General features: G+C 47.1%; 1 protein-coding gene across 1 annotated transcript in view; it reads right to left on the reverse strand.

Annotated features, from left to right (window-relative positions):
- The window catches only part of AHCY (adenosylhomocysteinase), a 29,796-nt gene extending 21,528 nt beyond the window's left edge, over nucleotides 1-8,268 (reverse strand). Inside the window, exons 1-4 of the mRNA XM_074843256.1 lie at nucleotides 8,133-8,268; nucleotides 6,119-6,309; nucleotides 3,233-3,308; nucleotides 1,213-1,365 (exon numbers count right to left, since the gene is read on the reverse strand). Coding sequence (XP_074699357.1) covers nucleotides 1,213-1,365; nucleotides 3,233-3,308; nucleotides 6,119-6,309; nucleotides 8,133-8,160 — 448 coding nt within the window. The 5' untranslated portion in view covers nucleotides 8,161-8,268. The remainder of the gene's footprint in view (nucleotides 1-1,212; nucleotides 1,366-3,232; nucleotides 3,309-6,118; nucleotides 6,310-8,132) is intronic.
- Between the last annotated feature and the right edge of the window lie 6,339 nt (nucleotides 8,269-14,607).

Below are 14,607 nucleotides of genomic sequence, written 5' to 3' on the forward strand. Positions count from 1 at the left end.
AAATGGCAGGAAAGCAAGAGGTAATGAACAGAGGCAATCTAGGAAGCAAGAGACCTTTGGCAGAAGAGAGGGGATCCCAGCATGGCTGAGTAGACACCAATGAAAACCTCTCATTACAGTTTAAGTACCACAAAGATGCTGACCGTTGGATTACTAGTGACATCAGGTTGAGGACGAAGGAGAAAGCGAGGCCTGTCACACAGCAGAAGTCTCCTCTCTTCCTGGTGCCCCTACCTGCATGAGCACACAGATGGGGAGCAGCCCCAGACTCCTACCCTCACACAGCCCTACCCATGGCCTGCCACCTTCAGATGTTTTCCCCAGAGCTCCCTCTTAAAGCAGTGCAAGAGTCAGAGGAGAGCTGATCCAGCAGGCTTCTACAGCAACCTCACCTCTACAGACCAAGAACATGAGCACATCCCACTATCAGTTTGGTTTCTACCCCATATCACCATCCAATTTCCTGCGCATCCCAGATCAAATATGCCCTTTAACAACATTCAGAAGCTGTGGATTGCAGCTGCACAGACGATGGACACTGGCAGAGCTAAGGAGAAACTGTCATACTTGCCAGGCACATATCAGCTTGCTACTATAGGTCATGCCAAATTCCCTTCAGACAAATATTTTTTACATAACCACGTGCTAGTAAGACCACACTGATCTGTTTTGTTTTACTAAGTTACACTGAAGGCAATAAGTCAACAAACCAAGAGTTCCAACCCTGAATCCATCACCATCTTCACTGACAAACCGGATGAGTTAATGCCTTGTAGTTTATATAAGGTAGAAAACTGTTCCCTTTCCAAGAAAGGCTACAGGTTGTCATGACTTCATCCAGAGGCACACTAAAATGATGGGGAAGAAAAAGCATTAATGTTAAAAATATTAACTGCAAGCAGACATTAAGCAATTCTAAAACACAGCCCATTTTCAGGAAGCTTTTAGCACAGCAGCAGTACCACTGGTCATTCTCGGGTAATAGACACTGCAGCTTATATACTACAGAGCAGAGATGGAAACAGCTCCTGCAGGTAAGAGATTCTGGTCTTGGACTGTAAGCAATTTTCATAGACTCATTCACAACCTGTTTGCACATGCCTGTCCCTCTTCCCCCACCCCTTTTACACAAGCAGGGAATTCCCACAGAAACAGACTGCCTAAACAGCCTCCCAAGCAGAACTGTGCCTAACAACACAAAACACAAGTCACCTTTCAAGAGCTGTGGGTATTTGGTATGAACTAGGTTGGTAAGATCTCCACCATCATCCAAAATCATGTTGAGGGGCTGCCCATCCTTGAAGTACAGGGTCTGCTCAATGCACCACAAATATTCCTCGTCGGTCTCCCCTTTCCAGGCAAACACTACATAGGAACAAACAGACACAATTAGCCAGTTTCTTACTCAGCGTGTAGTAAAGCAGCCAAAGGAAGATTTCATCAGCAGCTCAGTAGCAGAGCCAACAGACAGATGATTATCTGTGCCTGCAGGCCAGAAGAGACATTTACATTGAAATTAAGATCTCAGAATGAGCAGAAGTGAAATCATTTTGCCTTCTGTTCCAGGCTATGAACTTGGTCAAAATACTGAGACTTTACTGCTGCTCTTATTCTTCTTCCATGTTAAAAGGGAGAAGGCAAAGCAAACTAAAGCAGACTCATATGCACAACACCCCACTTGCTCTGCTAATACACCCAACGCTACCAGGAATTAGAAATAGCCACTGGATATATTGATACAAATGAAAACACAACTACAGCATTTTCTAGCACAGCAGAAAAGAGGGACTAGACTTCAGCATGAGCTAAACACCACACTATAAACTCTTCAGCAACTTTAAATTCCAGTCTCTAGCACAGCGCTGAAATCCAAGCTGTCGTGCCTTGTCTGCTCTTACTAGGGCATATTTCTGTATCAGTACATCTACCACCAGCAACACACTGCAACCATGAGCATGCTACATCTATCAGTGTTTTTGCCTTTCCAGGTATTTGTACTGGCTTCATGCAATACTTGAGCCTCAGTGGCACTCAGCCATTCAAACATATATTAGGCACATGATTTACATACCCCAACATTTGACTAAATTGACATGTTCTCACTGTTTACACAGAAAACTAACCTTGAGCCATGAAGAGCCAATCATGCAATTGCCCCTTCTGAAGAAATGTGCATCAGTATCTCCTGTTAGTATCCAAAGGATCAGCATTCCTCCAAGGTCTCAAATTCAGTATATGAAGTGCAATATTAACAAATAGGGCAAGTTCCACAATACAAGGGTACCAAAGGCAGAGGTCAAAAATTAGACAAACACTCCACCTGTAAACTGCTCTTCAGTTGAGTTTTGGGTGTTGAGAGCAGTGAGGAAGGCAATATCCTAACATCAGATCTAGAGAGTTCCACCTGGTCCTTTGACATCACAGGCCAGAGACAGGCAGAGGAGGTGATGCCTGCAGCTAGTAATGCCAAAGGAGCTGATGAAGGGGCCACTTTCTTCTGTTACCTTAGAATGGACCACAGCTGGGGAAGGACTTGTGACAATAGCTAATTGTAACAGAAATGAAAGACACATCCCAAAGCAAAAAACCAGGCTGCCAGAAATAAGATTTTGCCTCTGCCAACATCGAGGCTCGGGCCATGCAGTTCCCAGCACAGAGCCGTGAGGACTGCATGTCCTTAAGCTGAGTAACACAGCAGACAGCTAAATGTATTCATACTGATCCCATAAGGGATAGGTCTTCATTGAAAGGTGACAGCAACAAAACAGCAGCATCCTCAAACTGCTTCAGGGATATTAGGCAGCAACACAGCTGGCCTAGCTCTAGCCTAAAAATATCTTGAGTATTGAGGCTGTCACTGTAACAGGGCACACTGCAGTTAACATCCCTTCCCTGACTGTAATTGAGCACCAAGCTTGCTGGAAAGCACCAAACACCTCCATCTACACACACCTACACACCAATCCATTTAATTACCAGCCCACTCAATCATCTTAATAACCAGGCTTAGAGCTGGTAACATACCACCAGGCTCTTCCATAGCCTAACACCAGCCACTGCCAGAAGTGTTACACAGTCTGATGCAAACAGGCACAGGCACAGTCACTGCCTTCAATTGGCTATTTGTATCCTGAGGCTTGTTCAGGAGAGCTTGATTTGTACACAGTTTGATTTAGCTAGAACAGGCAGTACAACCCCAATGCAGAGCCAAATTAGAACACGGAAAACTTACCAGGGATACCAGCTTTTGCAATAGCAGCTGCAGCATGGTCCTGAGTGGAGAAAATGTTGCAGCTTGACCATTGTACCTGGAAAACAACCCAAGTTTTGTTTGCTGAACAAAGTTCTGAGTTATCAGGCACACTTCCACACAAGAGTTATAAAGGGAACAAGAGCTTATTAGTGCAGATTCCTGCCTTTCTCAGTAGTTCTGCAAAGTTAAGGTGAAAACTAAGTATCTGACTAGGCCGAGGAAAATAATGTCATTTTGGGAGAGAATGTAATAGAGCTTTAGCTGTGCCACATATTCAGCCATCTCCTTACTCACAAGAGTTTCTGCCAGACAGCCAGAGCGTACATTCAGCTATAGATCTTCAGGAAGTGCACAGTAGGGTGGGTTTAGAAAGTTTTGGTCAATAAAGTTCAGATTCTCAGAACAGCCACATAGCAAGTGTCCACTGAGGGATATGGACATGCAGCAACACACCTGCTGGCACTCAGAAGTGTCAGAAATGCAGCTGAAACACTACACTCAGTCAACAGACATTCTCCAAGATTATGCTCACCCAACTCCCACTCTGTGCTCCAGTCACAGCAGCTTTTCCAGCTGAGCTAAGTGTTTTCCACACACATTTCATAACTAGGCTCAGGCACCTAGAAAAGCAACAGCATCTTGCTGAGTTGCATTGAAAATTATCTGCATACCTACTGCAGTTCCCCAGCGGGCACAGAAACCACCACATCCCAGAGACACACGAGTTCTCGCTCCACTCCCTACAGGGCTGCCTGGCAGGTATTTGCATGCTTATTTGTAACAGACCTTGAGGAGAGAGGGCAATAAGGCAATCCTTCAGCCTGTTTTCAGACACTCATCCCACTCTATCAAGAATTGACACTTCAAGGGGCTGCAGTAGGAAGCACCTCATCTGAGCCTACACAGGCAAAGTTTGTTAGTGAAAACACACCTGGAAGGAACACAGGAAAACTGAATTCATGACCTTAAGCACTGCACCTCCTCACCTGGGTTTTCCTAAGCTCCCTCCATATCCATACAGATGACATGAAATTCAAAGTATACAGAATACCTACATATTATTTACACTTCAAGCAACTCAATACAAGACATAGGCCACTTCAACACTACAGCCTCAGATCTATAATACCAGTTTCTGATAATGGCACAGACCCTGAAATAACAGGCATACCTGATGGGCTCAGAGCCCAATATATACATCAGTGGTTATGAAGAGGATGCATTTTTATTACCATTTTAGAACTTATACTCTGAGGCACAAAGTATTTATTCTTTGTTAACCCAGCCAAAAAGGGATACCAAGACTACTATGTTGAAGTGACCTACATCCTCATTATGCAGCATATGGTTTCATCAGTTTCACTCCTCCCTCCCAGGCACCAAAGTTCTGGCAGAACAGATGAACTAGGGCTGAATCCAAACTCAAGTCAAAGTCTAAACTAACATGCAGACATCAGGACAAGAAACTAACACAACAGCACACATCTTAAAGGCACAACCTTATGCTTAGAGAAACCAAATCTCTGCAGGTACCTCCCTGACAGACTTGGATGAATCCCATACAACACTGACCTGGGGTTGTGCTCAGACTAAAGCAGCCTGGCAGTGTTTAAGTAAGCACACAGCTGCTGCCTAGGCCAGCCATACTGGGATACAGCAACCAACAGGAGCAGCAAGGAGCATCCCAAATTTCAGTGGCTACTGCTTTCTTTTAAATCCTGTGGATGTACAAGAGTTTCATACACAGAGTAGCTGGAATGAAGCCAGGACCGTACCTCCACACCAAAGCTCTCCTACAGCACTGTGCATGATTTGCAACCATGAAACAGCTCTGAACAGGCTGAAGAGCACCTGTACAACAGCATGTACCTTGCCCAGGCTGACCTGGCATGCTGTCTAGACCTAAATCCCTCCACTTCTGGAGGAAATGCCTTAGCTGCTACGGATAGAGCTTCCCCTTCTCCCAGCACCTTTCGATCAGCATGACACTTCTCTTTTAACCATTCCCAGGGAGGGATCCCATATAGGACACCTCTGGGCAGCCTGAGTTCAGGCAGCTAAACTTTAGATCACATATGTACTTAACATAATCCATCATCAAGTTCCTGTCAGCTCCCTGCTCAGCACAAGCCCTGCGGATTGTGCTCAGATACCTGGCTCTCCTCATGCCTCATACAGTGAACACTCAGCTGTGATGTTTGGACTTCATTCAGCAAGCCAGGCAGAGGACACCATGCAGTAAATGGCTTATCTCAGTCTTTACTACGGACCAGGGTAACTGGTCCATAGTGACACAACAAATTCGAAGTCAGTGGAGCCCCCAGTCCTCGATCACTGAACCACACTGCCTCCCTGTCGTTTTCCTGCACAGCCTAAGGGCCAGCATGAGCTTGCAGAAAGCTTCATTAGTTTTTGCTGACTTTACCAGGGCACGGTGTGGTTCCTAATACAGGCTAATCTGTGCTGGAGGCAGTCACTGGAGCTTCAGCATCACCAGCAACAGCACTGCATGCCCGAGCACAAAACTGCCTGGGAGCAGCTTTCGGCACTGCTGCTCAGGGAGCTGTACACACAGCTGATGGAGTGCTGAAGCCAGCAACCCAGCCCAAAACAGGCACTCACGAAGATGCAACTTGTCCAAATGGAAGACACGTACCACATCCCAGAGGCACATGTAGTACAGGTGACAAGCTTTTTGCTTAAGGAGAGAAGACATAATCCATCTACCTGGAGACTGCAGCACAATCTCTTCCAAAAAGTACCGGTATCTGCCAGGATCCCCTAAGGTAGTTATATAAGCAACAGCAGTGCCCCAGGCAGAGCATTACCTAAGGGCACACCAAAGGAGAAACTCAGAGACTTTACCTCAGCTCCCAGCTCTATAAGGGTCTCTATTAGAACTGCCGTCTGCACAGTCATATGAAGGCAACCAGCAATACGTGCACCTTTCAGTGGCTTTGTCGCAGCATACATCTCCCGCATCTTCATCAGCCCTGGCATCTCATTCTCCGCAATCTCAATGGCCTTGCGACCCCAGTCCGCAAGGCTGATGTCAGCTGCAAGAGAAGGAGGACAGGTGTCAAGAGTTTAAATAGCTGAGACCTTGGTATCTGTTGACACACTTGTGGATTTGTGCACTTGTGGACAGTGCAACAGCTGAACTGAACACCCAACAACAGCTGGGAAACAAAGTTGGGGGAAGAACAGAGCCTATTCCAGTTACTCCCTGCTTTTTTACTATGGTACACAGGCTTTCAAAGTTTAGACCAAACCTAACACCCTCTCTGAAAAAAGTGTGCTCCTGCATGAGCATAATCAACTGATCAAGTGTGCAGACATCCTGAGGGCCATTAATTTTGTAAGCCTTAAGCACTCCTCCTTACGGATACTGCCCAAGGGTCTGAGACTTCCTACACAGATTTAATTCCACAGTATTAAGACCTGGGAAGGGGAGGCTGCCTGTATGGCAATAGCTTCCCCACAGGAGAACACGCATGCTATGTGTGCCTGGAGTTGAGCCCAGCCCAGCTCCAGCTCTTAAGAGCTAAGCTGCAGGGTTTCTAACCCCTTAGAACCACAAAGATTATTTTCAAGGCACCATAATTACCTTAGTTACAAGTCTACTTCTGCCTTTGTAAAAAGGATCTATAGTAGAAAAGTTCAGCAAAAACTGAACAAAAAAGACTTCTGACAGGCTAGCTCACAGTAGAAAATACTGCACTCATCATAGATGTTGGACTCCAGCCTTACAAAGGCAAGGGTCAAACAGCTAATGCCTAGGTACACCACTCTGCAGCAGTGCCCAGCACCAAGCGTTCCTCTCACTCGGTTAGCTCTTTCAGAGGAGATTTCAGAACCTTACCATTTCACCGAGGAACATGGTCGATACCTTTTTTTCCACCTACCTAGCGAACACAGGCTGTTTAAAGCACTTGGACCTCTGAGTCAGACTGCCGCCTGTATTACAGACAAGCTAATTACATTTTGCTCCAGAATGAAGCCTGGGGGCCACTGAAGCTATTGCCCACGCTTTGGCTGACTGGTGCACAGCCTGTACACCAACAGGGCACTGAAAAAAGCCCAGGTAAAGGAAGGACCATGGAAACAACTATATCAAGGCAGGGGTGGTGAATCTTACCCCTCTTAAGGGCTCAGTAGTTTTACCAGGGCTGCTTAAAAATTTATCCTGTAATATTTTAGGCTCACAGCCCCCAAGGCAAATTATTTATGAAACTGAGCCTTATAGACTAATAATTCTTCTCTTTGAATTAAGCCTTCGAAGAACACACAACTCTTTACAAAAATTAGGTTTTCTGTGGAGTTTCAGGTCTACAAAAAGGTGTAACACGAGTCCCAGATTCGAGATACTTTCACATTCAAAGTGAACGCCTGTTCCCAGCGAAGGGCTCCCGGCGAGCGGTCAGAGCCGGAGATGGTCTAGGCACGGGGCTGCCGGGCGCGCCCGCGCCGTGGGCTCCGGGGCAGGAGAGCAGCAAAATCGCGGGTGGAAACCCCACTGGTGCCGCGCTGCGGAGAGAAACAGCAGCTCCAGAGCGCCGGTGCAGCCCGCCCAGAGGCCCCCTCCTCTCTCCGCGGTGCAAACCCGGCCCTGCCCCCCGGCGCGGGGCTGGGGTCAGGCTCAGCTTCCCGCCTACCCGCCCTCCCCGCGGCCGCACAGCGAACGCGCAGCTGCCATCTTCTCCCCGCAGCCGCCGCACCGGGGCCGCGGAGCCCCCGCTACGCTCCGCGGGGCTCCCCGGCGCGGCCGCGGCCCAGCCCCGCCACAGCGGGCCCCGCACTGCGCTCGTCGGGCCGCGGGGGGGAAGGAGAAAGCCGCCAGAGCCCCGCGGGGCGGGCCGGGCCCGGGGCTCGCACTCACCCACTTTGTACGGCAGCCTGTCCGACATGCTGGCGGGCCGCGGCAGCCGGCGGAGGAGGAGGAGGAGGCGGCGGCAGCCCCGAGCGCGCCTTAAGTAGAGGCGGCGCCGCCGCCTGCGTGGGGCGGGGCGGGCCGCGGCGGCACGTGCGCGCGGGGGCCGGGCCGGTGCCCGCGTGAGGGGACCCGGCCGGTGGCGCGCGCGGCCTCCCCGGGCCCGCCGCGGATCCGCCTGCCCCGCGGCCAGGGAGGGCCCCGGAGGGTGACACCCCCCCCACCCCCGTACCACGGTGGGCTCCAGAGGCCTCCTCTGCCCCTGGGACCTGCGTGAGCCGCAGAGCCACGGCGGGGCAGGCGCTGGCGCCCTCCGGTACCGGGAGCGGCCCTGCCGCCCACCACCACCGGTGCCAGGACGGGCCTTGGAGCCACACAGGCCCAGAGCAGCGCCAGGACGGGCCCTGGTCCCCAGTCGCGGCTCTGGCCGTGGCGCCGCTGTGGGCACGGAGCAGGCCGCATGGCGCTCCCGCTCTCCCGGGAGGCTCCGCGGTCGTTGCCGTGGCGTGGGGCGGCGGGGCCGAGGGCACTGTGCCACTCGGCCGGGGACGCTGCGCGGCGGCAGGGCCGGGCGCCGCGGAGGTGCCACGCAGACAGAGCTGAGGCGCGGCACGTGAGCCGCCCTATCTGCCTGGACCTTGGACTTGGCCATGGCCTGTTCCTCTGCCCAGCCCGCTGCCGGCTTGCCAGGTGCAGGGCAGGAAAGGTGCGGCCAGGCCTGCCGGCCCCTGCCCCCCGCCACAGCCAATGCCCGCTGCACAGCGCGAGGCAGAGCCCTGAGTCAGCCTTGTCTGGGGGTCACTCGTGTATTCGCTCCTGGTCTGACATCTGCAATACGTTTCCCACTAGCCTCAGTCATAAACTTTGCAACCAGGGTGTTACACACCTCTTATTTTATCTGTGAAATAAATTTAAGAGTGAGGATTTCCTCACACTTAACCCAGAAATTCTCACTGAATTATTTTGCAAAGTTTGAAATAATTCTCAGTGCAGAGTCCACTCTGAGACCCCAACTCACAGTGCTCCCCAGAAATGAGGTTCATTATTTGTTCCCTGAGCAGCAGCTGATCTTCAGTGACCTACAGTGAACAGTCCACACAGAAAGACAGAAGTCCCGGTAGGAAACCTGTAGCCCTACAGCCGGTACCTGTGCATGTGGTAATGTTTGTGCTTGATATTCGGAGTGCTGCAGGAGCACCAGCACACCTGATGCCATACCAAGCGGTTCTGTAAATCAAAAGGTGCCCAAAGGAGTAGCATGTCTGTCCCACGGGGATGGTTCATCTAACTTAGTCATGCTTTCATTAGTTTCTATCGCCAGCAACCTTTTTGTCCCAGATCGAATGCACTGGCTCGCAGCAGCAGGACAGCAGTTGGGCTCTTGGCAGTTCCCCACCCACTCATTCGAGACACCAAGGTCGGAGCACAGGCAGTTTCCGCATGCTCCTGCACACCTGCCTCCGCCGACAGGCAAACAGGGAACTTCCCAACTCCTCTATGTTACACAGCGTGACCTAAGGGCATCAAAATGCTTCAAAGGGGCCTTGCGTGAGGTGTCAGCCTCCCCAGCAAACCTGATCATCAGTTTGTCAGTTTTCATCAATGTCTTCATGCACTAACTCACAGCAATCCCTACACATAAAATATCCTTCCTAAATTAATGAGCAAGGCCAAAACAAAGACATCATTTCATATAACTCCCACTAATTTCAGCTCAAGGCATACTTCCCTGTGAAGGCTGAAAGGGAGCAGCACCTGGCTACAGCTAAGGCAAGGAGTGGGTGGCGGGAGCTGACAGTATTTATTAAACGAGGACAGATCAGCTCCACCTAGTGTGAAGGTGCTCCAATGCTTGTCAAAATATTCTCAGTTGTTTATAAGGAGTGCTTAAAGACAAGTCATGCTAGCAGCACGGTTTGCCTTGACCCTCTGATTTAGGAGATTAATACCTCATAGCACTGTATTATGCTACATCTTAATTCGTCAGTGCCTTGACTATTCATACACACCCTGGTCCTTTCATTGTTGCTGTCACTGGTGGATTTGGGACACCAGATGGCACAAGATAGGCACTAAATGGAGGGAATAGGATATAGTGAAGAAGAAGAAACAGGAAAAAGAACAAAGAGTTCAAAAAACAACTGCGTAACAGACTATGTGAAACAGTCACAGGATGTTATTCATGTCATATAGACATCCTGTGACTGTTTCATTTACTGTAGTAGTTCAAGTAGGGAAGTTCTGGGTTGTAAATTTAAATATTTCACAGTCACCGAAAAGCTGTGAAACTCAGGGAAAAAACACTTTTTAAAAAAATGAGAATATGACATTTCTTTGGAACTATATTTAAAAAAAGATTGGGTTTACTGGCGTGGCTAGGAAATACTGTAGATTTCAAGACTAGGAGAAAACATCAGTCTAAACTTCTGTAGAATACAGGTGATACTTCACACAGGTACTCCACACAGAGCCAGTTAGTTGCCTGACTGGAGCAATTTATATATTATATACATTATAAGAAGCATTTTGTGCAATCCGATTTTTTTTTTTTATTTATTAAAAAAAATGCCTGTGCTTTGTTCAACAGGTTTCTCACTTGACAGTGCACTGGGAGGATCTGTGCTGAGTGTGAATTAGAAATGTACAGAAAATGAGGCAGTTGTTCACAGGACTTCATTTGTCACAGCAGGTAGAAGATGGGTGTCAAAGAGCAGCAAGAATGCAGTGACAATTAATGCAGCACTGTAGGAGCATGGAGAACTGGGCTCTATCCTTACCATAGCACATCATCCCCTTGTGGTGCTGGCTCAGTCCCTTTGGACAGGCTTTGCGCAAGTGATCATTAATTTCATACTCATTTTCTAGGTGCCCATGATGAGCATCCTCTGCTCTTTTCTATTCTTTGACCAATGTTCTGCATGGACTGAAGTCCAGACTACAACAGTGACTTCAGAAAAATGCAGCACAATGCCAAATACTCTGCCAAAACAAACCCTGCGTGTCTCAAAGTGGTACCCGCAAACAATGAGCGCATTTGATGTTACATTCTGTACATCAGTTCACCCTTACCAATAAACTGCAGACAATGATTTCACTTTCCCACAAATTTACATACACATTGCAAAAATAAATTCACTTTTGCCTGTGAAGCACTATGACATTGTGGTGGCAGCATTCAGGAGCACTCTGAATTAGGAAACTAATGTTGTTTTACCCTGCATAGAGGTTTGATGAGGAGTGAAGAAGAATCCCCATAGTGAAAGATGCAGCTGAAAGAGGTGGTGTCTAACTACTGTTCCAGCAAGCACCAGCCATTCTGTGCAGTGGGGCAGGTACAGTGTTTGATGATCCAGTTAAATTGTATCATGGTAAATGTCACAAGGTGCCTAATGTACGTTGTAACAGTGATGGCATCACTGGCGTCTTCTGAGCATGCGCTTCACTCTAGCCTTACTGCTTGTGAGGGCCCCAGCCAGCAGCTGAAGGTTGCAGCAGCCTTCTTACAGGCACACTGCAAATTTAGCTTAGCAGGGGTCCCGTGTGGACTTGTTCGTGCTTTAAATTGGCTTTTTTTTAGTGCTGTTAACGGGTAGCATAGACATACACTTACAGTACTCACAAATGTCATGCCACAAGTAAACTCTCCCTACCTGCCTCAAACATAAACTCTGAGACATGTATTGCCTCCTGTTTGCACAAAGTCCTTCACAACGTGATTTCCTGCTCACTATCATCTTGTGCAGCAGAACAGAGCAACAGCGCTGGGGAGCTAGCTCAGTTAATACTATCTCAGTCCACAGCAACATTTATATACTGTAGCAACCATTAGCATTATGATGATAATACCATATGCCCCAGTGATATTAAATTCAACACATTCCAGATTCACCACAGATAACTTTCTCCTCCCCTCTCCTCAGTAAAGGCTTCTGCCCTTCACCAGGTCCTGATTTAGTGCTTATGGTACCATCCACTTCCCATCATTAGCTGCCCAACAGAGGGCAGAGAGCGCCTTCGTTTTGACTTCCCTGTGAATGAGGACTAACAACATTTAAATAAGAGTTTGGTATGATCAAGCTGGTGCCTTTTGGGAAGAGTACAGTTAGTCCAAGGGTTAAAAGGAGGCTATGTTTTTGTTGCAAGAACACTAGAAATTATTTACTTGTGAACAATGCTGTCTGTACAGCCAGTGCAAGCATGAACTGAAGCAAGAGCTAGAAGAGGAACTGGCATAAAGGGAAGTTTGAACTAATTTTACTTCTTGTCTCTTATTTTCCTTATACCCCCGACAAGAGAAAAAACACCAGATTTTGTTTCTTAGAAAAAACACCAGATTTGGTTTCTTAGAGGAACCCTGGGGCCAGCCTGTTACACAAGAGGCTGGTTCAGTCCCTGAGAGCCTGAGGCTCTGGGTTGGTGGTAAATCAGTACAAAATCTTCTCCTCCCTCTCGCAGTTGTAGCAAACATGAGCATAACATGAACTGAGGAGCAAGCTCTGAGCCTTGTAGAGCAAGTTTAACCAAGTAAATTCTCCCTTAATCCAGTCTGGGAAATTATGAGCACTGCACCTGGTATGTTAATGGCATGCAATGGGACTGGTACAGCAACCTTCCTGCCCCTTGTTGTTACTCACCTTAAGTTTGCAATTCAGCTGCCCAGTTACTTAGTGCACACTGAGCATAAGAAAGGGTGGATAAAATAAATAGAGTAAATGAGCAAGATTACTGCTCAGTAAGGGATATTCAAAGCCTGGACCTGTTAGCTTCCTTGCAGTCCAAGACTAGAGGTTTAGTTCAGAGTTCTTGTTCAGAAGTGTAATGCTGCAGCTCTAAGGGACAGATGGACTTAGTGAAACACACAGCTTGACCTCTTACTCAACGGGATCAATAGCTTGGATGGTTTTGTTCTTTTTAGTGGAGGGCATGGGGGTATCCTGGTACGAGGTTACTACATAAGGTAAAGAAGGGACAGACCCCTGAAGCTGATAAAAGACTTTTAAAGAATTCACAATGGAAACCAGTTCATTAGCTTTATTTGGCTTTGGATCAAGCCCCAGGTATTTAAATCATACCTTCTCCCTTTGTATTAGTTTTGACATTACATAGCTTTTTATCAGCATCTGTTCTGCTCAGAAATGCAAGCTGATTTATACCAGAGCAATTTGCAAGGAGGTAAACCGCTCAGGGGATGAGTCAGCCTTCCTGATGTAGATAATTTACAACTGTATAAATGAGGGAGGTTATCAGGGTGGGACAGGAATAAACGTGGGTCTAAGCAAGATAAAGACTCCCTCTCTACTAGCATCTCCATTTCAAAAACTCTTCTCAAAGAGCCTGGCAGAAGCTCACACTGACACTGAGAAAATGCGTGTTACTGTCCTTTGAGAGTCCTAGATGCAGCACCCAGAGAGCAAAGCCATAGCTGGGATCCAAGCGGTGCCGGTGGGTACTCTGCATATCTGCCATGCTGTCTCACCACGGGCCCAGCTGACCTGGAGGCTGTTTGCAAGGTCTCTATGTAGGTAAGAGCTGGACAGAGCCGTCAGTTAAAAAATGCGTGGTGTGTTTCACCTATCCCAGCACCAGCATGTCACGACTTTTCTGAAAACTCCCCAGCAGATTTATGATATCATGTTCTTCAGTCCCATGGAAAAATAATTCAGCATGGGGAAGAGAGGAACAATTTTCCCGGTATCTTGTCCTTCATTTAAAACATCTACATATCTTGGTTGTGTCATTTCCGTTCTCAAGACACCTAATCACTCCCTCCCAGTTCTCTGATTATGCACTGTAGAGCAATTGAGTAATAAAATACTTAATTAAATAGCCACATGTCTTTGTTTTACCCTTTAATTAGATTACTCGGAAATAATAATCATTTCTCACCAACCTGAGGGTTTCGCTCATTCCTTCTCCAGATAACAGGAAGCAATTTATCTTTTCCTACTGATACTTTTCTAAATCCCAAGTCAAATTAATCAATTCCGATTTTAAAGTCAATTAGAAATAGATACACTCTGACACTGCACTACCTTCATGAGTGAAATCATAAATTCAGACTCTGATAATAAGGCAGCACAAGAAAAATTCTTTTTAGTGTTGACAGTTTCAGGATAGCAAGTCTGATTTTAAAATATAAAGCACTTGCTGCAATAATTAATTAGTTAACATAAAGCTCCAGGAGACTTATTTATAAGACTTACTTTATAATTTTTATAAAGTATTTTTATATTTTTATATACTATAAAAATATATTTTATATTTTATACAGTATAATTTTTTTATAAAGTGCTTTGAAATCCAGTGATGAAAAATGATGTGAAAACAAAATATTCCTGCATTTATAAATCACCAACTTTACAAAGCCTTAAGTCAGACAGAAGTGTAAGCCACTATTAAAGATTTAAAATAGTTTAGCAGCTAA

Source organism: Strix aluco, chromosome 17 (assembly GCF_031877795.1).
Source record: "Strix aluco isolate bStrAlu1 chromosome 17, bStrAlu1.hap1, whole genome shotgun sequence".
In the NCBI taxonomy this organism is placed as follows: Eukaryota; Metazoa; Chordata; class Aves; order Strigiformes; family Strigidae; genus Strix; species Strix aluco.